Genomic DNA, 27,188 nt, shown 5'->3' with positions numbered 1-27,188 from the left:
TTGATAATAACTCTATTAGCATGTTTGGAATTTCTCGTCTCACAGTTAATGCAAGCTCAATACTTGGGGTTAGGAGAATCACAGGAGAGATTAGGGAGTAGAGTGAGAAAAGCCAGAGTCATTTTGACTCTGGACAAGGAGAAGGGAGGTCGGTGGAGAGCATGTGGCAGTACTGTCGATCTCCTTCACTTGTCCCCCTAAAGACCAAGGACTTTTGCTTATCCTGACTCCAGCTGATTCTGAGGCCTCTAGGGAGCTAGCTTGGAACTTACAGAGAAGAGCTAAGAAAATCAATATGATAAAGACATATTGAATATGAAATATCATTCAATGCCTAAAATTTATTGACTGCCTTTTCCTTAACTACAGAAAATGGCTCCAAATGTAACATTGTGGATTTTATGATGGAGATATATATATATATATATATATATATATATATATATATATGTATTATATATATATATATATAAATATATATATATATATATATATATATATATATATATATATATATATATGCATCCCATAGTATTTAAATCCATTTCTTTTAGATGACTGCTCAATCAATAAACATTTATTAAGTAACACATATGAGATAAATGCTAAATGTTGAGTGCTGAAGCATCTATCTATTACAACTTCATTATCTGTCATTTCCATAAGTGTAAAATAGAAAAAGAGATAATAAGTAACTGTAAAATAAAAAGGCAGAAATATGTATCTCCCAGGAAATCTTCAAAAATTACTAACTGTACCTCATTCTTACTGTTGATAAAGATCTCCCCACAAGAATTCATACATTGTACATCTCACTACAACATAAAGATCTTGAAATTAACTTTAAACAGATGGTACCATATATACTTAGAGAGGTGAAATATCTCCCAGGTTCCAAGAGAAAATAAACTAAAGAAAAGAATTACTACATTTTAGTAGTTACACAAAAGATATTGACAAGCTTATTTCTTCAATATGTTTCTCTTTCTAATTCTATTATACATTCTTTAGAATATCTACTAAAAGCAAGACATATTTCTAGTGCCTTATACCTAGAGTACATAACATATAGCATGATATGATGGATAGAACATTTGGCTTGAAAATTAGAAAGACCTAGGTTCAAAACTCATCACAGAATTTCACAAACTGTTTGATTCACTTACTGCAACCTCAGTTTCCTCATGTGTAGATTGATTAGTACAGAGGTCCTTGCAATGACTAGATCTAAAACCTATTTTTAAAGTTGCCAAACCTAGTTTTTAAATAAGAAGTGACTGCAGTATTAAAGTACTGACACATATAAGGGAAAATCAAAATGATTTAATGAAAAATTAAGATAAACAGGAAAGCCTTTATAATGTAAACATTTTTAAAATTTCACAAGTGATACAATCATATTTTTAGCAGTAAGATATCTATGCTTAATTATTTTTTCTATAGCCTTCTATGAATGATTACTAAGAAAAAGATAATCTATCAATATGGAAAATGAAATAGATCTCTTTGATTAACCATAAATCATTTTTCAATAAATACTCACTACATTAATAGTGTCTGTATTAGGAACTTGAAGCAGGTTCTGTTGATGGAAACTGGTTGAAAGAGCCTGAGATTCTAGTGTGCTGGAATCTTGTAGTTGCTGAACAGGTGGAAACTGATTCTGATTATATGTATCAGTCACAGCAAAACCTGTAATAGATTAAAAAAGAGGTGGTCCAAAAAAATCTCCCCAATCCTTAGTTTCAAAATTTATAAAATAATCCTTACTTCTGTCTGTGGATGTCTGTATGAGGTTTTTATATATAAAAATAAGGTTTTTAAAAGAAAAGCCAAGTCTACTTTTCTAAATTGGACTCAGAATTAGATATCATTAATTTAGGGAAAACAGTATCATGGGATAATTCTGTATTTACAATATAACAAATCAAAGATATTTTGATTATATAAGCTCAAAATTTACGTTTTACAGATTCCTAAAACTAAAATAGGGAACTGTTGGGAACTTGCTACTCTGAACAGGGGCCATTTGAAAAGTAGATAATTAAAGTTAAGGGTCCCAATACTATATATATTTTAGAGTGTTATCCTTGTGCTTAATGGGTAGAAATAGAAATTTCACAAGAATATAGATATACTAGAAGACATTCAGCAGAAATAGACAGATTGAGCAGAAAAAGGACAAACGAAACTGTAGGGAATGAGTCAATAACTCAATAATGAAAATCAAGGTTCATTAATGAAGCCTTCTAAGCTAAGGAAGATAATTACAGATAAAATAAAAAAGCGAATGAAGCAGAAGACATCCTAGAAAAGAAACATGAAACTGATGATGGGGAATCTTACATACCCAGATTTAATATTACAAAGTGATTATTATCAAAGCTGTCTAGTACTGGGTAAACAGTAAGGAAATCAATAAAATAAAATATTATATATATATATTTATATATATTTGTATGCAAACCATTATACTTGACAATCTTAAAAATAAAAATTAGGGAATTGATATGGGTAAGAAAGGAATTTGGACCTACATCCTTTGTCATCAACATCATTAAATTCCACAGGGAAGAGGATATAGGAAAAAAATTAATGGAATAAAATATTTAACTTATTGATGAAAAGGAAAAATTTTTTTCAACAATTATAAAGAATAATTTGGGATAAGATATCAAGAACTATGTTAAAATTTTTTAAAAACTACAATTAGAAATAATTAAAAGAAAAATAATAGATCAGGGAAAATATGGCAAACATAAAAGATATAAACATCATTGATATATCAGAATAATTTAAAAGTCGCAATGTTAACTCCTAATCAACAATAGATTGATGGTCAAGGATATGAAGAGACAATTTTCAGAAGAAATACAAATTTTAAAAAGTATCTAAGAATGCTTATCTTCAATAATGTCCAAAGAGATACAGATTAAAACAGCAAGTTGATGGCAGGATTGTGGAGAAATTGGACCACTGGTATAAATGCCAGGAGGCAAAATCACTTTAGATAATATCAAAGGCAGTAAATGATGAAGAAAAAGTTTGCTCTTTTATCCAATAATTCTACTGTTAGGAATAAATCCTGAAAACTTACAAAGTTATTTCAAATAAAGTCTTATGTTCACAGATGCTCAGTGAAACATTATCTACCACTATGCTCCCCCACCCTCCCAAAAAAGGGAGGAAAAAAACCCAAACTAAATGTCCGATAAAATGGGAATTTGATCAAATTCTATAAACCAATAAAGATCAACATGTGATAGTAAGAATAATGAATTTCAAGTACACCAGGATTTAAATTCCAACTGTGCCACTTACTATCTATTTGAGCAAATCACTTCATTTTTTTCAACTATAAAATAAGGGGCCAGCTTTAGACCTATATAATCCTAGAATACAAAACCATCTGGGATGACCTTAATGAAGTAATGTAATGCTAAAAAGCAGAATCACAAGAAGGCAAAGAAAACTATGATGAGATGAAGGAAAATAAATAAAAATGAGTAGAAAAAGAATCCAGCCTTGTGGGAAAAAATTTCCTAATCAGATTAAAGCAACTCTTTTGAGTTACTCATATAGATAAGCCTTGCAAAGCTGATTAAAATGGAAAATGATAACTGTTAAAAGAGCTGTGGGAAAATAGGCACATTAATATGTGGCTAGTGAAACTATCAAGTGGTATCATTATTGTAGAAAGCAATTTGGTACTATGCCCTAAAAGTTTATAATAAACTGTCCATATACATTGACCCAGACATAATCATTGCTAGATGTAAATCCCAAAAGGTCAAAGAATGAGCAAGAGGACCCAATATTTACAAAAATGTTTATGTCAGTCCTTTATGGGAGTGGCTGAAAAAATGACAGCATACAAAAATAATTGGATACTATTCTGCCAGAAGAAATGCAAAAGGGACACTTTTCAGAAAAACCTTGTAAGACTTGCATAAACTGATACAAAATCAAGTGGGAAGAATCAGGAAAGCAATTTATTGTAAAAACTAACAATGCTAAAGAAAAATTAACTATATTTTCAATTATAATATAGTTTGCTATGCAATATCTGCTTCTTCTCTAATAATAATCTCATCAAAGATGTTTTCAATACATGGGTAAATTATTCTTATAAAAAAGAGAGGAAAAATATGGAATAGTAATTGATGATCCACCACTTTTGGAACAGTATGAATAATAACTAATCTTTTTTCCCATTTCCTTGGTATCTTTCAGATATCTTAAGGATTAGTCTTTCAATCTCCTCATAACTGTACAACTTTCAATACAGGTATCTACTTGGTTTAATACTACTTTTCATTTATCATCATATGCAAGACTGTGATATAAGACTCCAAGCAAGCAGCTCTACCATATTGGGGGTGGGAGGGGAGTAGTATTATAGAGAAAAACCTATTTATAAAAATTTATGACTATCTTAGCCACTTTTCTTCTTTTTCTTCCATTTTTGTCTTTTACTGTCTTCTGGGAAAAGAAAGGATTAAAAAAGAGGGACAGAAACTATTAAGCTCTTTATAAATATTATGTAATTGTGCAACCTGGGAGGTTGGTACTATTATTATTACCATTTTACAGTAAAGAAAACTGGGGGAAAAAAAAAAAAAAAAAAAAGATGTGCAGTAACTTGCTTGGGGTCACTTAACTAAGTAACAATCGGAGAGCACTTGAAATCAGGTCTTCCTGACTCCAGCTCTGTCCTCTATTTACTGTCTTACCTAGCAGGATGCCTCAAAATGCTTTTCCTTTCTTGGGCCTCTTGCAAAACTTTCTTCAAATTATTTCCATCCTCTATTAATTTTCGTTGCTTTGATATTGTGATATTGCTTGTAATGTTCATCTCCTTAAAATCTTATAGAGATACTTATATAATAAACAAATGCTTTTCTTGACTGCCATATCAGTCTACCTGGCAAATCAGTGAAATGTGTTTGGTTCTTTAGTTACCATTCGTTATTGCCATATTACTATTTGTTATGGCAATTAACTTATGTCAGTTGAACTTCTATACAAAATTATGATAATCTATATCTATGTCTTTCCATGTACATTCTATTTTTATCACAAATAATTTGAATCAAGATAAGATTTTAATTGTACACTATATTTTTGGATTATTATTCTTTTTTGCAGTTTGATACTGAAATCACTGCTTTGCCAAATTAGTGATCTAATCTTAAACAAAGGGCAAATTGAAGAATGACTCATATCAGTAAAAAATTGATTCTTGTTTGCTACTATCTAATAAATCTGACCTTTTATGTTATCATCTGTTGTTCTCTACATCCAAAATGTTATAATTCTTTCCTCAAAGAAAAGAAGTCTGTTACTTTGGCATAGTTTATAAGCCTCTGTTCTCTCTCACTTCTCGTTGCTAGATCCTATCTTTGGCTTCCTACCTTACCAATACACCAAAAAAGTTCTCTGAAATATTACCACTGATCTCTTTGATTGCTTAATCTATTGGCTTTCCATTCTCATTCTCCTAGACCTCCCCTTACCCTATGATGCTCGTGATCACTCATCTCCAGGTATACTCTAGGTTTCTGGAACATTATTCTCTCTGGATCTTTTCCTTCTTATCTGACCACTCCTATTCTTTTGTTGGATCTTCCCACAGATCACTCTCTCTAATAAATGGTATCCTCAAGGTTCAGTTGTAGGCTCTTCTAAACTCCCTTCACTTAGTGACCTCATCAGTTGTCAGGGATTGAATTACAAACTAGGCTATGGATTCTCAAATTTACCTATCCTGCCTCAATCTCCCTGCAAATTTGTCTTTCAAACTGGAGGTACAGTGTAGATATCTAAGACTCAGTATCTCCAAAGCAGAACTCATTACCTTTCCCTTTATAATCATTCACCTTCCTATCTTCCCTATTACTGTAGAGACAATACCATCCTTCTAGTCCTTCTCAGAAATTATCCTGGACTCTTCAAAAATTCTCATTCCTTATACCAAAGCTTTTGCCAAGACCTATTGTTTTAACTTTTTGCAACACTTCTCAAACATGGCCCCTTCTCTCCTCTGATATTGCTGCCATTCTAATACAGGCCCTCATCATCTGATGCTGGGTCTTAAGTCTTTGCCCCACTCCAATCCAATTCATTATAAAAATGATTTTCCCAAACTGCAGAGCTGAGCATGTTAATCACTCCCCTCCACCTCTCTACTTTGTTAAAATCCAGTTGTTCCCTATTACTCCCAGGAGTAAATACAAAAATGCTACTTTGCATTTAAAGCCCTTCATTACCTTGTCCCCTCTCAAGTCTTTTTATATCCACTTCTCACCACATATTCTCTGGTCCAATAACACTGGTTCCTGACTAAAAAAATAATACTCTTTCTAAACTCCAAGTATTTTCTTTGATGACTCCCTCTCCCTCATTCCTGCAAAATTCTTCTGCTGATGCTCTGCCTACTGACCTCCTTGTCTTTTAGTCCCAACTAAAATTTCACTTTCTATAGAAAATCTTCTTTATCCCCCTCCTACTTTCCATGCTTTCTCTCTTTTAATTATTTCCTATTTATCCCATATATAGCTTGCTATATATATATATATATTTGTGTGGATGTTCTCTCTCATCAAACTAAGTTTCTTGAGGGGAGGGACAGTTTTCCCCTCTTTTTGTATCCCCAGTACTTAACATAGTGCCTGGCACATGGTGGGCAGAGAAAATATTTACTGAATTATTTTTGCTAAAACTTCAACCTGGCATTGAAATCACTAATTATCAAAATATATGCTTATTTAAATACACTGAGAGATTTTAGCAAAGTTCTTTGAATTTTGATATATTTTTCTTCTCTTCCAAAGAAATTGGTACATAATCTATAAGTAATCACAGTGGTATTGGTCTTAAGTACTGTAATAATGGACAACCAGATGTTCTCTGAAAGATATTTCATATTCAGCAGGAACGCACATACACACATACATAAGCATGCGCGCACATACACACACCCCCCCCCCCAATCCATTTCTCAATTTGACTCCCTAACAAGAATCTGTGAATCAATTTTCAATTTAGCTGCAACTCTTTATCTTTTTTCTCATTTAATTTATACCAAGAATGTCAATATTGAGAGGATTTAGTTCCTCTAAAAGTATGGATAGGGTACCTGTTACTCAATGGATAAAGGTTTAACATTTAGAGTACTAATAGCTAACTCAAAGTTCAAACAGTCTAAAGACTCTATGATTCTTAGCATTCTCAGCCCATTTTCTTCCACTCTGCCACTATCACTGTTGAGGTAAGAAGGGGGACATATAATATTGATGCCCACTATGTATTTTGATCTCATAAAATGCTATGGCATTTATCAGCAAGCAGTGAACTTAGATGTGATAAGTCTGTCTCTATGGTCTCTTTCTCTCTGTCTCTCTCTGTCTCTCTCTTCTCCTCCACTAAACTGCTTCTCAGAAACCAGATTCTATCTGATGCCAAGAACAAACATGAATCCTTTTGAATATGTCATAATCTGAAGCCTTTTTAGCATGTCATAATCTGCCTGTACTCTGCAGGCATACCTTTCCAAATTCCAGGGTCAAGATCCATGTCATCATAAAGACTCAGAGTAGGCCTTTGGGGAAGGCAAGAAAATCAATTTAAATGTAGAGATTATTAAGCAAATATAATTATCTTTATTAATGTTTGATGCTAAATTTCTAATGAAACATTTAGATCATCTTTCTTCTGCTGTTAGCTTCAGATTTTTGTTTTCTTAGAAGGCTAACAAGAATCACTGGAACTACATTTGACTCCATTTGACTCCATGGAGTAAAGATCAAAGATCATTAAATATAAAGAAAGATGATTAGTTTTTGCTAATATTTTTCCTCTCTGTTAGTCTCTGTTACAAGGGTTAAACTCTGGGAAAGTGTGAAAGATGGGCAAGATTGAGAAATGTAGCTGATTTATAAAAACAAAAGATAGCAACAAAATTTAGAAACAGTAATAGTCACAGAATAAGGCAATGTGATCTTGAAGATTAATTTTTAGCAGCATTTCCCACTTGGGGGTAAAGTTTAATAACAAACAATACTTATCCATATTTATACAAAGTTTTAGAGTTAAGATTATTCTCTTAACAGTCCTGTGAAGAAGATGGTTTGGCTCATTATTCCTTTTTTACCAATAAGGAAAACTGAAACTTAAAGAGGGTAAGTCATTTGCTTAAGGCCTTCAATGCTAATTATTGTCAGAACTAAGACTCAGCTTTTGATTTTGAGACTGTTTCCATTATATTATCACTCTGTCAACAAGTTCATTAAAATAGATCAGAGCAATGTTATGTGCATCATATAATATTAACTAGTACAGAGATGCTCGTTACAACATAAGACCCATTGGAACCTGCAATAGGTAATAAAAATGTAATACATAAAGGTTCTTTTGCTATATCCATCTAATTATATTTTACCAAGTCCCCCATTTAGATCCTAATGAGCCTTACCTGGTCCATTAGAAATCCTAAAAACTACCAATGTAAAATGACTACTAGTCTATTGTTTGAGGAGTGAGAAAACCACAAAGTGGGATTTTCCATCCTAGAATTAACTAACCAATCAACAAGAACTTATTAAGTTCTTAGTATGTGCCATTCACTGTTAAATACCAGAAATACAAATTCAGAAGTGAAAGTATACCTATCTGCAGAATTTATATCAACATGGGAAACAACATGCTAAGAGATAAGAAAATAAAGAATACATGCAAAAAACAATACAAAATGCTGGGGGTGGGGATCAGGAAAGGCCTTTTAAAAGAATGGACAACAATTTGTACAAAGGTATGGCAATAGGAGATGGAATATCATGTATGAACAAGAACAAATTCAGTTCTACTGGAGCAGACAGTACCTAATAGCAAAGAAGCATACAATCACCCTGCCAAAAATAAGCAGGAGCCAGAGCATGAAAAACTTTTAATTACAGAGAAATCTGTAATTCATCTTATAAATAATAGAGATCCATTGACTCATACTAAGGAGAGAAGTGACACAGTCTGATCTAATGCAAACAAAAACATTCTGAATGTTATTACATTACAAAATGAAGCAAAGTTTAAAACAAATATCAAGAATTATGGTAAAATTAAATTCTGAAAAATCTATATATTTTTTAGAAGATTCATTTAATCTATACACACTGACCTTGAGATAATCCTGTTGATTCAAAAGATTGCTGTGGGATAGTTTGCTGTTCAAACTGATTGATGTTATCTTGGAGAGTATGATCAGAAGTCACAAACCTATCTAAAGCCAAGAACATATATACAAAGAAAATTTTAATGACCTAGGAGAATATAACAGATTTAAACATAAGGATAGTTTTAATATTTAATCTTAAAACTAAAGCTTCTTAAATCTCAAAAAAAAATAGATTCAAAAACCTTTTCATCTCACTTAAAAGCCTGTTCAAAACAGTACTTCTTCAAATTTAAAAATGAGTTGAGGAAATTTTAATATTCCTAAAGCCTCCTCAACAAAATTCATAATCACTTAAAAGATATACTAATACGATAATAAAACAATACATGAATATGTAATTACATCTAATATGTATATGTATATGAACAAGTATCTTGGACAGGCACTGCCGAGAGATAATGAGTTAGGCAAGTAGGAAGAAAGGATGTCTTATAAGTGCCTTTCAGAAATCTAAGTGATGCTCTAAACAGGCTCAAATTATTGAATCATTTTCAACACTGTGTTTTTCATGTTGGTTAAAATAGCATTTCTTTTATTCTTTACAGTGTTATATGGTACCCAAGATGTCCAATGTCTATTGATTTTCTGACACTTTTTCTGACACTGGCCCTTTGCATTCCTTATTTCTGAGCCATGCTTTCCCACATATTTTTTCCATCTTAACATTATTTTTCCAGAACTAAACAAAGTTTTAGTATAGGTTGATTTAAAAGGGAAGATAGGCCTATTATATTTATTTCCTACTTTCCTCCTCAAGAATCAATGCTGCTGCAATTAGGTGTAATTATTATCATGGTAGTTTTTGTTTTTGTTACAAATGCTTTTTATTATTAGTGCTTTTGGTTTAATGATAAACCTGTTTCACCAACTCCTTTCTTTGCCTCTTTAATATGTTGCTATGGAGATACCCCTCTATTTAAAAAGGAATTCTGGTGATGAATTCCAAATTTACATATCCAGCTCTAGTTATTGCACAAATAACTCCCTCCAAATATAATCTCACATGATCAACTATTACTATCACAGCAACATCACAAATTCAACGTGTATAAAAAAGAATTAATTTTTTTCTCCAAAAACCATCTCTTTTTCTGGCTTCCTTATTTTTTTTGAAGAAGCCAACAGGAGTTATCCTTGATTCATTCTTCCACACTCCCTCCATTGACATATTTAGTCAGATGCCAAATATAATTGATTTTCTCAATAAAGCATTTCTTTTCTTCAACTTTTCTTTATTCAGTCACCAGCAAGCTTTAAGCCTTCAATACCTCTCACCACAACTATGGGAAAAGTCATCTAATTTGTTTTCTTGCCATCAGTCTCTTCTCTTTCCAATATATTTTTTAAATTGTTGTCAAAGTAATAATTCTTAAAGCATATGACTGACCATGTCATTCCCCTGATCAAAATTAGCCAACTTCTTGCTCTTTTTACATAACACTCCATCTCCCACAATTCCTTTGTACATACTCTCTCATATCTGATAAATATATTATCTTCATTCTTCTAATAATTTTTCTGAGAGTTCCTCCCTTCTTTCAAGGGTCAATTCTTGTGTCATTTCCTATATGAAGTCTTTGGCTGAACATTTTTTGTTAATCTTTGGTGCTAGGGAAAAACTTACTAGATGGTAGAAGGGAGAAATATCTTTTAAAGTGACAGGAAAACAAAAGGCATAGTAAGTCCAAAAAAATCATGGGGTGAAGAAAGTGCAAACATTATCTTTTTTTAAAAGTTCCAAAATAAGCTGTCAGCAGAATTCTATTGATACTTTTTCTTAAAAACATTATCAAGGATACACATAATCAAAAAAAGGAATCAAAGTATAGAAGGTGGAAAACCTCTCATAGCAATTATATGATACATCCAGCTAAATACTTTGTCAGGAAACTCAGAAATATTCCTGAAAATAACATTCTATAAGCCAACCAATTCAACAGATATTTATAGAGCAGCAGTATCTAGTACTGTACTAGGCAATATGAGTATAAAAAGAAACTATAAATATAATCCCCATCCCAAAAGTTTATATGTTCACTGAGAAAACAAATGAAGTAAGTAGTATTAGTTTTCTATTTATATGTAATTTTTTATTCCTGTTTAGAGTCGATTTTTAGAGATATGGCCAGTATTTAGGGGAGAATTACAATTAGCCAATAATTGTGTAAGAATGGTTATAAGTGACTGGACAAAAAAGGAAATTAATATATAATTAAAATAAGAAGTAAATGATCCTGCTAAGATATTACAAAAATGAACTATTCGGTGCATATGAGAGTAGTCTAAGACAACTTCATCATTCCATGTACAATAAAAATCATTTTTAACATTAAGAAAATTACCTTCATCGGGCTCCAAAGGTTGGTCTGCCAACTGTTGTCCAAGACCTGCTTCTTCTGGACCTACTACATGCTGCTGATCCAGTTCCAAAATGGCTTCATGATCAGTAGTGACAGTTTCACTTTGCTGAAGTTCATCACTTTCAACTTCCACTTGCATCTGAGTAGAAACATGAATGGTCTGCTGATCTACCGTGTTATCATCTATAGAAGCAGCTTGTTGGTGCTGTTGTAACTGTTGAGCAAGTTCATATCTTTAAAAAAAATAAAATAAAATGAAACTCAATTGTCAGAAGTTGCTAATAATTATCTCTAAAATAACATTTAGAAAACTTTATTTTATGAACTAAAATAACATTTTATTTTTATCTTCCTCTTCTACTGACCTTCTCTTTTCCCCTTCATAAAATATGCCTTATTATAACATTAGTAAAATAATGATAAAAAAGAACAGCTTTTGAGGTATACCTGAAGATTTAATCCTAACTTTGCAACTTACTATCTATGTGATTTGTTCAAATTTGTTTAATATTTCCGGCCTCAGTTTTTTGAACTGTAAAGTGACAAGACTATAACAATAATTGCAACTTGAAATCCTTTGGTTTTATAATATTTATTATTTTTGAAGGGAAGTTTATTTCACTTTAAAAATTTCTTTCTGGTTGAAAAAACAAGATTTGGTACTGGCTATTAAAAAAAAAAAAAAAAAAAAAAAACATCTGTAGAACAGATTAAATATCCACCATAAAGAAGTGCCTGAGGAGGGAAACAAACAAGCATTTATTAATTGCCTACTACATGCCAGGCACCATGCTAAGTGCTTAACATATATTATCTCATTTGATCCTCACAAAAATTCTGTAAAGCAGATGGTGTTTTGATTCTCATTTGATTGTTGAGGAAACTAAGAGGTTTAAATGATTTACAATAACTAAGGTTGAATTTGAACTAAGGCCAAGATCTTTATCTACTGTGCTACTTAGCCACTTCAATGAACAAAATAGCACAGTATTCAACTAAACACAAAGACACGAATTACTGGGTTAAGCTTTCACAATTCAACAAGAATTTCGAACAATAATAGAAGCAGTCTCACAGAATTACATTAAGAATAACATGGCACCCAGTGGGATTTGAGAGTCAAATGAGATAACCCATGCAAAGACTTTGTAAAACAAAGTGCTATAGAAATGCTTATTATCATTATTATTATAACTATTACTCTACAGTCACTTGTTCTCCAGCCTGGTGATGACTTCATTCCCAGAGCCTTCAACAGCACTCCTACTGAAGCCAAGCAACAGTTACAAAGCAATACAGTAATCTGCTGGTAAATTTTTAACAAAACTGGGTAAAAAAATGTATGCACATAACCTTTTAAATTTAAAATCAGCATTATTAATACTATGTCTAGACAACCCACAAATTAATAAATCAAAACTTGATGTGTATTAAATGCCAATATCTTAGGTGTAAGTGATCATGCTGAAAATTTAATGAGAAACAGTTGGAAATGGCTCCAAGCAAGCATACTCCTGACCATATTTGTTGTTGTTATTCAGTAGGTTAAGTTATATGACTCTTCATAAACTCATCTGATATTTTCTTGACAAAGATACTGGAATAGTTTGGTATTTCCTTCTCAAGCTCATTTTCTAGATGAGGAAACTGAGGCAAACAGGATAAAGTGACTTACCCAGGTCACACAGCTAGTCAGTATCTAAGGCCAGATTACAATTAAGAAAGTAAGTCTTCCTGACTCTAGGTGTGGCATTTTATCCGCTGTACCACCTAAGCTACTCCTATACTGCTATTTCTTTATACTATATACTTGATCCTGTACCGCGTGCCAAAATAAACTTCAAATGGACAAATGGTCTAGCTACAAAAGGTAAGCACATCAACTAAGGAAAGGAATTTCATAACTATGGTTAAGGAAAAATTTCTAGACCATAGATAAAGAAGACCAGAAGGTTAAATGGTCAGTTTTGTTTCCATTAAACTGAATAGCTTCTACACACCAAAAGCAAGATCAATACAGTCAAAATTAGAAGAAACAAATTATCTGAAGAAAAACAATTTTGCTGCAAGTTCTTCTGATAAAAATTTGATAGCTATACAGAAGTAAATAATTCAAATATAGAAGTAAAGCTATTCCTTAACAGATAAATGGTCAACCAGCATGTACAATCTACTATCAGGGGAAGAAAGCCAATTTATCAAAAATCACATAAGAAAATGCTCCAGACCACTAAAAATTAGAGAAATGCAAATTAAAATAATTCTGAAGTTCTACCTCATACCCATTAGCTTGGTAAAGTTAACAAAGATAGAAAATGATAACAGTTGAAAGAGCTACAGGAAGTTAGGCACATTATTGGTGGTGCTGTTAATTATCTGGTCTTTATGGAAAGCAATTTGAAACTATGCACAAAAAGTAACTAAACTTTGTATACCTTTTGATTTAGTAATACTTTTGGAGACAACAGCCTCAAAGAGTTCAAAGAGAGAAAGAAGTTGATGTGAACAAAAATATTCATAACACAACTTTTTAGCTGTAGCAAAGAACAGGAAATTAAGGACATGCCCATCAATTTGAGAATAGAGGGAAAAATTACAGAATATGGCTATAATAGAGTATTAACATAAGAAATGATAAAATGGATAATCTAAGAAGACTAATACTGAATGAAGTAAATAGAATCAAGTACAGAATTAATAATCAAGTTTACAACACTAAAATTTTGTTTTTTGAAACAAGACCTTTAAACAATAGAGTGACTCATCCATGACTCCAAAGGACCAATTAAGAAACCAACCTATCTAAAAAAGAGATGTAATGGATACAAAGTGTAGAAGACAAAATATTTTCAAGATAATATCAATGTAGGAATTTGCTTTGTGTGACTATATTCATTTTGCACAAGAGAGAGTTTTTCTCTAATTTGGGAGGGGATAAAAACTTAAAAGAGACACGGTGATGATATTGATATAAAAAAAAGAAAAAGAGAAGAGGATCATTGAAGCATTTAAAGAAAAAATGCACAAAAGAGGAATGAAGGAGGGTCAGAGGGAGACAAGACTGCAGGACAACTTTGAAATTGTGTGTGTGTGTGTGTGTGTAAACTTTTAAAGTCATTATAAAATTAATATCTGCAGTTTTACACAAAATCCTATTTTCCCCACATGGTAATATTTCCATATTAGTGTTTGCTAAGTTTAGAGTAACAATATCTATTTTTTTAATTTTAGGAAAAAAAACACTGCTATTTGTGAATGGGATTTGGATTTCTAGACCATAGCTTAAAATAAAAGACAGACAAACTCTTCAAAAAGAATTCAAGAAGCCTCTATAACATGGTTTAAGATATTAACTGCCAAGAATCTCACCAATCTAGTTAAAAAATATCTTTAAACAGAAAACTATAGAGGAAAAAAGACTGCCTATATATAGTTACAAATTTAGATGCATTAAAGATTAGATACAATGTAGCAATAAGAATATCAATAAAGACATTAGAATAAATTCAAAGGAGGAAAAAACAAAGAAAGGAGCTAAGAGTAGTAAAATAAATGTCCTGTCATACTTTTATACACATGCACAAAAAAAAAAAAATATATATATATATATACATATATATATATATGTGTATATATATATATATATATATATACCAGCAAAATAAAGAGATCTTAATATGCACAGAAATTTGACTTTTTAGATATCACTGGGCCTTAATGAGATGAGATTAATGACTAGAAGGTAATTTTAGAAGATTACAGCCAATTTAAAAGAAACAATTCATACTAAAAAGATCTGGGGATTTATTGAACTACATGCTCAACATATGTTACACAATTTAATACAACAACCAAAAAGGTCCATAATCAGAGAGATAATGTTTCAGAGGTAGAAATTTAGATATCTTAAATCTAAAACTGACCCATTATACACAACCACACACTACTTTGACAAATGAACTATTTTTACATGGAAATATGAAGTGCCAAGTACAGAAATCCTTAAGATTAAAAGTAACAACACAAATATAATTAATACCTACCTATGTGTCTTCATGTGTTTTTTACAATTTAGTGAGGTCTTAAATGTTTTTTGACAATAAGGACACATATAAGGTCGAAGATCATTATGAATGCCCATATGTCTCCTTAGGCTACCACCAGTAGTAAAAGCTCCATTACATATAAGACACTTGAAAGCTTTCAGCCCAGTATGCGTTCGGATATGTGCTTTCAGCACTCCTGCAGACACAAAACCTCTTCCACATTGAGAACATTTAAATGGTTTCTCACCAGTATGTGATCTAAGGAGAGGGGGGGGAAATGAGTAATAATAACTTAAATTAATACAGCATTTTGAACGTTGCAAAGCACTTTTTATATATTATTCCAAAGATTCTCAAATTAAAGCCTGCACCACAAAGAAGTTAGATATTGTTCTTCTATTGTTTTAGAAAAGTTCACTGATTTGTCCAACACAATATATGCACTAAATAACAGATCAAGAACTAAAACGAGATTCTGGGATTATAAATACAATGTTCTTTCTACAATAATTCTCATAATTAAGTTTCTATTTCTTTTTCAGTGTTATTAGTTATATAAGAACAAGTCTAAAAAAGTATTTTTTTAATAACTCCAGTTAACAGAAGTTATCATACACTAAAGGCCTACCATGATACCTAATCATGGCACAAAGGTGATCCTTGGCTCTTTAAAAGACTGTCAACAAAATAGAAATCTAATACCTCTTAAACAAGTTGAAAAGTCAGTGATTAAGGTATTGTTGATGAGTTACATATTTATATATTATAATCAACCCAGAAAACTTTGGAGAGGCTCATCAGTAGAAAGGTGACAATTTCCTTTTAACCCACAAAAATTTAAAGAGTCTATCAGTTAAGGCATAAAGAAATTATGATCTACATTGCTAGGAGAGAAAACCCACAACAAATTAAATCATGGATCCTGGAAGTATTGAAATATTTCTATTAATATTGATGAGAATAATTATTGGTACTTGTAATATGTATTCTCTATAATTTCAACAAAGTCAGAGATAAAAAGAAATACTTCAAAAGAAATTCACTCGAATAGATAGCTAGAAGGTAAATCCAAATTAAATAATCCAATCATCAAACTATTCTATATCAAATGAGAAATTTTGAGCATCCCAAATCAGCTTTACTCTCTTAAATGTCATAAATTTTATCAATTCACATCCATCATTCATTCTATTCTTTTAAAATGAACTTATTTATACAGCATGATGTCATGTATGAAATATTTTCCTCAAAAACACCCTGATTTGAGATAATCAATATACATTATTTCTCTCTTACAAATGAACAAACTGAGATTCTGAGACATTGACTTAAGCCCATGGTCCCATAACAGTATCTCCAATGCAAAACCAGTTATACCATCTTTATATCCTGTACTTATTATCTTACCTTACTGTAATGATATTCCCACACAGCTGATATTGACAAAAACACTTTCAAGCTTATAAAGCACTATATGTACATTATCATATTTGATCCACATGAAAATCCTACAAGGTTACTATAACTGAACTTTCACCTATATTCCTTATATGTTATCTTACCTGATGTGCTGTTTAAGGTGGCAAGATTTTTTATAAGCTCGGTGACAGTAAAAACATTTGTATGGTCTATCTGCTTCATTAACAAAATTATTATTAAAGTAACTTTGGAAAAACTGGCTGTTTCTTGGGATTGGCTGAATGAGACCTAAAAATCAAAAGAAATGTTGTATTCACTGTCAAAAGTATTTTTAAAACTTAATTACAAGTTATAATTAAACTATTAATAACAAACTATGCTCCTGAAAAACTATGGTTAGATAGCATTTTTGTAAAAACAAATCTCTCTTTAAAAACGAGAGTTGACCAATAAATGCAAATACATAATTTTAAAAGTTAATTATCCTATAAATCCAAATTTTATCAACAGTTTTCTTTTTTTTATTATAGCTTTTTATTTACAAGATATATGCATGGGTAATTTTTCAGCATTGACAATTGCAAAACCTTTTGTTCCAACTTTTCCCCTCCTTTCTCCCTACCCCTTCCCCCAGATGGCATGTTGACCAATACATGTTAAATATGTTAAAATATAAGTTAAATATAATATATGTATACATGTCCAAACAGTTATTTTGCTGTACAAAAAGAATCAGACTTTGAAATAGTGTACAATTAACCTGTGAAGGAAATCAAAAACGCAGGCGGACAAAAATAGAGGGATTGGGAATTCTATGTAGTGGTTCATAGTCATCTCCCGCAGTTCTTTCGCTGGGCAACACTTTTGTTTTAAATGAAGTAGCCCTATGTAGCTATGGGGGGGAAAAAATCACATTTAAAGAAAATAATTGTCTTATTCCAACAGTCAAAATGTGAAGCCAGAATAATACAACTACCTACATATTTTCGTGACACCAAAATTTAACTATATAATGCTATTTTATGCATTATAGACTTACACCAAGTTTATGTATTGTGGTTTTGAATATCTTTTGCTACTGGTTATAAATAATGTATTATTATCTATTATAAAAAATGTCACAGATGATTCTTCCAATTCTTATTTTATTTTAATTTATTATACTTTTTTGCAGAAATTTCTCAGAAAGTTATTAATTATTTTACTAAAATCATTTGCTTATATATGATTATCTCCCATGTGAAGTTCCAAAAGAAAATAAATGGAAACATTTTATATTATTATTTGCTGAAGAAAGCAACGAAAACATATCAATGCTTTTTGGCCATCACTAACTTTAGTAAACTATAGGATATCTAAATGACAGCATCTTTCACTTAGTGAAATGGAACACTGAATAATCAGTTTCGTTTTTCATCAAAAGTAATGTTATGACATTAAAAAAAAAAACTGATGATTAAAAGAAGGCAAAATAAAAAATTTAAAACTATCAAAACTACTTTAAGCAGGTAGTTTTTTTCACTAATTAAGTTGGAGATTCCTATTAAAAGAGCAATTAAGACTGGGGAAATGAAGTCTTTGAAAACTCAAAAAATGATTTTTATAACGAATATCTTATGGGTTTTACTATCATTCAAGATCACATATAGTCATCTTTAAAAAGACAACAATGTCCATGTGGTTATCCTACAAATATTCTTTAGAAAAAAGGTGCTTAACCTGGTATCCTTTAACTTAAAAAAATTACAATTATATTTCAACATAATTAACTTCTGTTGTAATTGTATACTTTTTTACTTTACTCACTTAAAAATATTCTGAGAAACGGTGCAGAGGCTTCACTAGATTGCCAAAGGAGTCCATGACCCCAAAAAAGTTATCAACATATGCTTTTGAGAATTCAGTAACTACCTCATAATTCTTTAAAAAGTATGATGCACTTATTTAATATTAAAAGGTTTAGATATCACAGGTATGTAAGATAACTTCTTTATTTAATAGGATAAGAAGTGTTTATTTAATACCAAGAATAATTAAGAATGAAGTACTAGATTTATTTCATTATTTAGAAAATCTTAGATAATCAGTGGAAAAACTGTGGTGATTAATATCATCTGTAAAGCAGAAAAATAAATTGTATCAACCAGTCAACAAGTATTTAATAAGTACCTAATATATGCCAGGCACTATTGCTAGGATTTAAGGAAGGAAATGAAGATAAAAATGAAAAGCTCTTGCCCTTAATCTAGTAAATTACATTTTATTAGAAGAAAAAGCCATAGGCAGATGTATAAATTGTACAATATTATATAAATACGTACAAAATATTTTGTACAAGGGAATTTTGTTAGAGAGAGTTCTAACATTTGGTATGATATTTTTGATATCTACAATGTACTGAAAGGCCACTGGAACCATCAAGAATAGCAAATATCTGTAGAGTTTAAAGTATATTTGATTATATTCTAATTGTTCAAAATTTGATAATCCCATATACATGATTACTCTAATAACTCAAATATTTAAATAGAATTCTCCACTCTCTAGCCATGTCAAATAAGAAGATATTGTACAGCATAATTTTGTTATCATGAGCAAATTCCATACAAGAAGCCAAAAATTCACTGAAATAAGGCTTGTTGTCATAATCTCCTGAAACCAAGGACAAGAAATATGATGCTAGCCTGGATAGCCCAATATCTAAAAACTCTCCTTCTAGTAGCATGATCCTCAATTTTTTAATTCCTGAGAAGGCAGTGATTTCTCTGATCCTTTTCCTAAGTCAGCCATAAAGAAAATAAATACCATAAAGAACATGATGGCATTGAAAATGTCCTTATCGACAGCAATAAGATGGATTGACAATAGAAAAGGCTAGCACTTTCAACTTCCCAATTTCATTCTAAGAATTGCTTGAATCTCTGGAGCCAAACTAGAAAAACAAATGTGAAATAATACATCTATAAATTTCCAGTATGGTCTACTCTACATAGGCCTATTCTCTGAGTCTAGGATGTATACAGAGTAATTTAAAAATCACTTCAATAAGATTCCTAGTCACTTCCAGGATCCCTAGAACAAAAGAAGGTAATGGTGGTATACAGGAGGAATACTAAAAAATAGTAAAATGACTTTGAAATTTATGAGTTGCTGTAACACTATTTATTATCCATGAATTCAATTCAATCACATTTATTATGTACCAATTAAATAAAAGGCAAAGTACTGAACACTACGAATCCAAACACAAAAATGAAACGAATCTCTGTCTTCGATCCTTAAGGAGCTTACAAATTTACTAGGACAGGTAGGAAAAGGAAAATTCAGCTTGAAAACAGAAGATAGCTATATCAGGAATGAGATAGTATGGATAGACAACATCAGCAACTAGAGAACAGGGAAAACTTGATTAAGCCTGAAAACTTTAGGAAGCTAAATGGCACAGTGGATAGCAAACTGGAGTCAAGGAGTCCTGAGTCGAAATCTAGTCACATATACTTATTAGCTGTGAATCTTGGACAATAACTACATCATCTGCCTGATTTTTCTCATCTGTAAAAAGGTGATAATAGTAGCACTAACTTCTCTGGTTGTTATAAGAGTCAAAGAAGATGATTATAAAGTGCTTAGCATAGTGCTTGGCATGTAGTTAAGCCCTGTTGTTATCTACTATTACTGAAAGACCAAATATTACCTGAGCTTAGCTTTAAACAAAGAGAAAAACATTGAGGGATCGAGCTGAGGGGTAAATGAGAATAGTTAAAAACTTAACCACACTGCTTAAATTTAAAAAATAATTAAGAAATTTTCTTAAGAGGCTTCTTATAAAGACTTTCTTAAAATATTTTTTCTTACCAAGAGTCTGTAATAAAACTATAATAAAGGGATCAAGAGAATATTTTTATCATTAGTGCTATTTCATTGTACAAATTAAAATTTTTAATGTCTAGGATAATTTTACGAGGAAAATTAAGATTCTAACAAGATAAAAGAACTATGGAGAGATATTATATGGAAATTGTTGGAAATATTCTGCCTCAATCTTGCAAATTTTGACACAAAATATATGCAGAGTGGTTTAGAGTTCTTTACCATCTCCAAGGCACATAGTGTACTGCAAAGAATAATTACCTTAAAGTATTTTTTAGTTATTTAATTACCGAGAATTAACCAATATTTTCTTTTGGAAAAATGTTATGTACTTCATGGAGCATAAGGAATCTGACACATAAGTACAATTTTTTGTGTAATCTGTGCTAGGTAAATAGGGTTAAGTGAATTGTCCAGGGTCACAGAGCTAGGAAGTGTTGAGTGTCTGAGGCTCGATTTGAACTTGGGTCCTCCCAATTCCAGAGTGCTTTAACCACTGCACCATCTGACTGTTCCACAGAACTGCAATTTAATTAATATTATATTTAAACCAACTGAACCACACAGATGCTAACACTCAAGCCATTCCAGAAGGTGTGAAATGAAATAGTATTCAATGAATTATAAAATATTTAGCATATCTTACCTAAGTCCGTAATGAGAATTGGCTCTTGCAAAGGAATATCTGGCACTGGAACATTCGACTTGCCTACTCGAACTTTGGCAGGTTTGCGCTGATGTCTCAACTTCCTTAGTTCAGTGTGCTTAAAGTGCGATGCAATATGGGTCTTTCTATGACCTGATGTTCGAAATTTTTTGTCACAATGAGGACAGGCAAAAGGTCTAACTCCTGATAGAAATAAAAAGACAATTGCACATAATTGTGGCAAACAATACACCTCAAAAAAATTACTGCAAAGTGTAAAATAATTATGGTGTGATGGATTAAGTGCCACACATATAGCCAGAAACACTTAGAAATACTCATCTTTCTGAGTTCAGATCTGGCCTCAAATGCCTACTAACCATGTGATACTAGGCAAGTCATTTAACCTCGTCTGTTTCAGTTTTCCTTAACTGGGAAATGAACTGGCAAACCATTTCAGTATCTTTGCCCCCCACCCAAAAAAGAGGGGGGAAAGGGGCTTCCACAGAGTCAGACATGACTGAAAAGCAACTGAACACAAAAATAATTTTCACATATTACTCACTGCTGTATGTATCTGGCTCATTATTACATAACTGAATCTATGTGAATACCTATGTGTTCTTCTATAAACAATGTTGAAGTGAAGATAAGCCACAAAAATATTTCAAGAGAATACTAAAGCAATTTGGCTAATATTGGGAAACTGCTGGAAGTAAAAATTCTGTATGAAAATTTTTACAGGAGACTATTAGTCAATGATTATTGAATAGTAAGTTATCCAGATTTTTTGCAATTATTCCTCTTTGCTATAGGCCTTTTGAATATTTGGCTATTCATTAATTAATAAGTTGCATAGAAGAAATTAAAAACAAAACTGATTGTATTTTCTCCTAATACTCATTCAAAGTGATTTAATAGTAGACTCTTATCTATCACCAACTTCTTAGACTATTTTTCTTACTTTGTGAGGACTACTAAGTGAAGGGAAGGAGTGTTCTAAAGCTAGGCTTCCTTTAGCATGGAGACACCTTGATGCATATAAGTAACATCTCTGAGGCTTAGCCACCAGTTCATTGCCTAGTACATGCCCAATGTCAAAGAACCAAAATACATAGGTATTCCTGAATGATATTCACCCAACTCTCTATCAATTATACTACAGTGCCTCATTTTATTTAAAATGAAAATTGGGGGGAGGAGCTTGTACTAACTTGAAGATATATAACAAAAAAGGTTTTAAAAAATAAACATCAACCTTTCCTTGTTATTCTAAAAAAAAATTAAATTAAAAATAAATTAACACCATTTGATGAAAAAAATTTAAACTCGAATATTTTGATCTTAAAATATTGAGGACATCAATAATGTATAAAATATCAACTGCATAATAAATATAATTCTTTAACTTAACAATAATTAAATTAAACAAAAGGGAAACAAATAAATTCTAACATCCTAAAATGCTTCAGCACCTAAAATTATTATAGTCTGAATTAAATAGAAAATGTATCTTCTATGAGTTCAGAGAAGTATTCATTTTTTTCTTCAAAACTGAGAATACATACAGCTGCCAAAGTGATTTTCCTAAAGCATAGGCTTGATCACATCACTCAGCTGTTCAACAAATTCTAATGGGTTTCTATTATCTCTAATATCAAAAATAAATTCTAGTTTGGCACTCAAAGCCTAGGAAAAAATTACTTTGGCAGCTGTGGAGGAGGTGATGAGGCAGAAAGAGCAGTTAGTAGTCCATTACAATAGTACAGATAAAAAAATCCTCTTTTAAAGTGATTCATATGCAAAATTCTTATATTCTCAACTAGAACAATTCTTGCTAATTGATTTATTTCTACTAAAAAAAGTTTTCCTTTGCCTAAATAAAATGATAAACAAAGATTTTATAACTTATATAAAGTGCCACACTTCTTCATGGCACAGAAATAACTCTCTGAATGCCACTGAAATAAGTCACATAAACTGGATCCAATACAAATTTATGTTCCATAATTTAAATTCAGTCTTCATTGCACAGGACAATACTTTTACTTTTCCCCAATGGATTCATATCACAACCCTTAGATATATTATTCCAAACTTCCTATGGCTTTGCCATACCTTAAAAGTGCCCATCAGCACCTACTTGACAGAAAAATATAGTGGATCTAAACTTTTTCTCTTCTGTTCTACTCTTCAAAACCCTTCAGAAGATATGGTGCTTTTCCTCAAAGCCAATATCCTCAATTTTTGAAACATTCCCTATTTTCTCTTGCTTCTTTAATCATCCCTTTTAATTTTCCTGATCTTCAATCTACTTATATATTGGGTTCCTTCCCCTTTGGCCTATATATCTTCCAATATGTCCCCTACCCTTAAAAATTTTCACTTAATCCTGTCATCTCCCCAAATTATCGTCCTATCATCGCCTTCAAAATAGCTAACCTCAAAAAAAAAAAAATGCTATATACAATAATGTTTCTTCTGTATTCACTTCTTTTTATCTAGCTTCTGACCTCACTATAGATAACTTAAATTATTTTCTCCAGAATTATTAATGATGTCTTAATTCTTAAATGAAATTTTCAGATCTCTTTTTGGCTTCTTTGCACCATTTGATACAGGTGACTACAGCTTCTTGAAGATAGGTACTATTTTTCAATCTATTTCTAGCAATAAGCACAGTGGCTTTGAATACAGTACTGCTTACAAATGGTTTCTGAATTTTATTTGACCGTAGAAAATTATATGCCATCTTAGCAAAGCGTAATCTTCAATTGGCATTCCCATGCAGGAAAGCCTTAAGCCTTGAAGTTTGGGTTCTATGTCTATTATCTCAGTCTAAATAAATTTGCAGAAGTTCTCTACCAGAAAGTTCAATATTCAATGAATAATGAGTTTTTTCAGTCATAATTATTCAAAAATGTTACTAAATATGCCACAGAGAGATTTTGATAGATATAAAAGGAGAGAGTGTTAACATAGCTAATATGATTCTTCAGAGTTTTGAAATATTAAACATGCACATTTATTTGGGAAACAAAGTATGGAGACATTAACAAATTACTCGTACATTAAGTTATGCACCAATATCTACTAAGACATTTTCTCTTTTACATTTTTTCTCATTACAAGATGTCCTAAAATATAGACATTAGCATTACTCCAAATCTAAATCTAATAGATATACCTAAGTTGTAGTGTTTGTTAAATTCTCCAATTTCAATACTGAAGATCCAATAATACAAATGTTTTCCCTTTCTCTCCCAAAGACAATGTCGGGGAGGGGGAAAAGGGGAATCACTATTCCATTTTTAAAAGATTCATTCAGAAAAAGAGGCCAAAAAAAAAAAAAAAAAAAAAAAAATATTTCCTCCCTCTTTATAGTTCAAAAAGGATGCTATACGAATAGATGGTCGAGAGCAGAGAATTATAAAACCAAGTTAAGCTTCTGAAATGAAAATAATATTAATGAGGTAAATTTCAGGCTCATTCTTAATGATCTTTCAGTAAATTTGATGATCTTTCAGTGTAATAAAATTAATTTCTATCAACACTAAAAGTGCTATCTTTAAAAAAAAAACTATCTAAATTCATAATCTAGAAAAATGATCAACAATCTGTTCTAGTTTGATATCATGGTTCATGAGAAGCAATAATTTTTAAGAGTCTTATGTGAGACAATATCTTTGTACCTGGGTTTCTACTCACTGAGAGTACAATCTTCCAATCACTTCATTAAATTTATAATGTTCCAAAGAAAAAAACAGAAAACTACACAACAAAACTGTCATATATATAATAAATGTAAAGCTGCTTTAAAAAGAAAAAAAGCACAATACAACAATAAGAGTTGCAACTCAACTTCTGGATTGATTACAATTTGCAAGATGGACACTTTTATGATTATTGTTACTGTTGATTCAATATCCATTAAAAAACATATTGTTAATGCACACTAAAGGACATTATTTGTTTTCTTCTTTTAAAAATTCAAATATACAATTGGGAGCTAGAACATAAAACTACTCAAATTTTATCATTTTCTCAAACACAAACACACACACACACTCTCCCTGTCTCCCCCTCTCCCATTCCCCTCCCCCCCCTCCCCCCAGAGACTTTGGATTCTAATGGCTAACTGTCCAAAACAAACAAACCTAATAAATAAATAAAGCAAAAAGATGTTGCACTATGATGTTCTTTTTCAGGCTGTCAAACAAGAAACAGTTTAATTCTTACCTGTATGAAGTCTGATATGAACTTTCAAGCTTCCTGAAGTGGAAAAACATTTCATACAGTATTGGCACTTAAATGCTTTGATGCCAGTGTGAGTTTTTATGTGAGCAGTAAGAGTACTCTTCACAGCAAAGGCCCGGAAACATTGTGGACATTTAAATGGTTTTTCATGAGTATGAATTCGAATATGACGCACTAGATCACTGGGTTTTTTAAATTCTTTTGTGCAATATGGACACACATGCCATCTTATTCCATTCTCTTCACGAATTGAACCTGTATAGAAAAATAAAAAATTATGCATTTGCGTAAAAAAAACCAAACCAGTCCAGCTAAGCCAAATTTTAGATTATTTTAACATTCCTATTAAGAGAATATCAAAAGCAGAGAACGTGAGCTAGAAGGGACTTTAGCAGTCTCACATGAGTCTGCCAACTCTCCTAGCAAATGAGTTTCCAGAAATGTAGTCACTTTCATCATTTCTTTTAAAAAAGTGAAATAAAATTTCCAATAGTAGAATGAATGAGCATTTAATAAATATCTACTATGTGTTAGGCGACAAAAATACAAACAAAAATGAATAGTTCCCGAGCTTGGAATGTGCTTTTTCTTAGAATCCTTTGTTTGCTTTAACTATTCAAGCATTACCTTCTACAAAAAGTTGTTCCTTATTCTCCCAGCTGCAAATACCTCTACATAGTTGGCCACTAATAAGTGCTTGCTTCATTAATTCTGAAGAGAACAATTATTTAATCTTTTTAGTATATTAACTTAAACACATAAAATAAGATTTCTTTTTAAAAGCTTTTTTAACTAGTATAACCCATCACTAACAAAAAAAATTCCACCCATATTTGACAAATAGTATAAATAAAATAATCAAAATGTATAATTTGATGTACATAAGATGTTAGAAAATCTCTCTGCAATCAACTGGAAAAATATATACCTAATAAATGCATAATATTATATGAATTTTTATAGTTAGATTTTAAATATATTTGCCAAAAAGTATCTTCTTTAAAAGGCTGATGTTCCCTGGTTGAAAATAAACCTTGAGGGAAACTGAAGCTTAGAGAAATAAAATGACTTGCCCTAATCACTTCAATTTAATTCACCATGAAAATGAAAACTTTACCAAGAGCTGTCAAGACATTATATGTTGAAAGCCTAAAAAGCAGGTTTCCAAACTCTGAGGTCAATGTTTTTAGAGAGACACACAGACAGACAGACAGAGAAAGAGAAGTAGAGGCAACATGATATCCAAAAGTACTAGTTTCAAAATTAGAGGAACTGGGTTCATAATTCTGCCTGTTACTTCCTCTGTGACCTTAGGAAAGTCAATTCTCTTGGCCTCAACTCATTAATCTGTAAAACAACAA

The 27,188-nt window shown here is 31.4% G+C and overlaps 1 protein-coding gene across 7 annotated transcripts in view; it reads right to left on the bottom strand.

The window, feature by feature from the left end:
* Positions 1 to 27,188, bottom strand: part of ZNF236 (zinc finger protein 236) — a 226,146-nt gene that overhangs the window by 95,302 nt on the left and 103,656 nt on the right. For all 7 annotated transcript variants that reach the window (XR_004230997.1, XM_031946721.1, XM_031946717.1 and 4 more), the window contains 7 exons: positions 25,810 to 26,082; positions 21,571 to 21,774; positions 17,198 to 17,342; positions 15,633 to 15,893; positions 11,572 to 11,822; positions 9,173 to 9,274; positions 1,544 to 1,692 (listed from right to left, as the gene is read on the bottom strand). Coding sequence is in view for 6 of the 7 variants with exons in the window: in XM_031946721.1 (XP_031802581.1) it covers positions 1,544 to 1,692; positions 9,173 to 9,274; positions 11,572 to 11,822; positions 15,633 to 15,893; positions 17,198 to 17,342; positions 21,571 to 21,774; positions 25,810 to 26,082 (1,385 nt within the window). In the remaining variant the exon portion in view is untranslated. The remainder of the gene's footprint in view (positions 1 to 1,543; positions 1,693 to 9,172; positions 9,275 to 11,571; positions 11,823 to 15,632; positions 15,894 to 17,197; positions 17,343 to 21,570; positions 21,775 to 25,809; positions 26,083 to 27,188) is intronic.

Source organism: Sarcophilus harrisii, chromosome 1, assembly GCF_902635505.1.
Source record: "Sarcophilus harrisii chromosome 1, mSarHar1.11, whole genome shotgun sequence".
NCBI lineage: Eukaryota > Metazoa > Chordata > Mammalia > Dasyuromorphia > Dasyuridae > Sarcophilus > Sarcophilus harrisii.
This window is presented reverse-complemented; position numbering and strand designations above follow the sequence as displayed.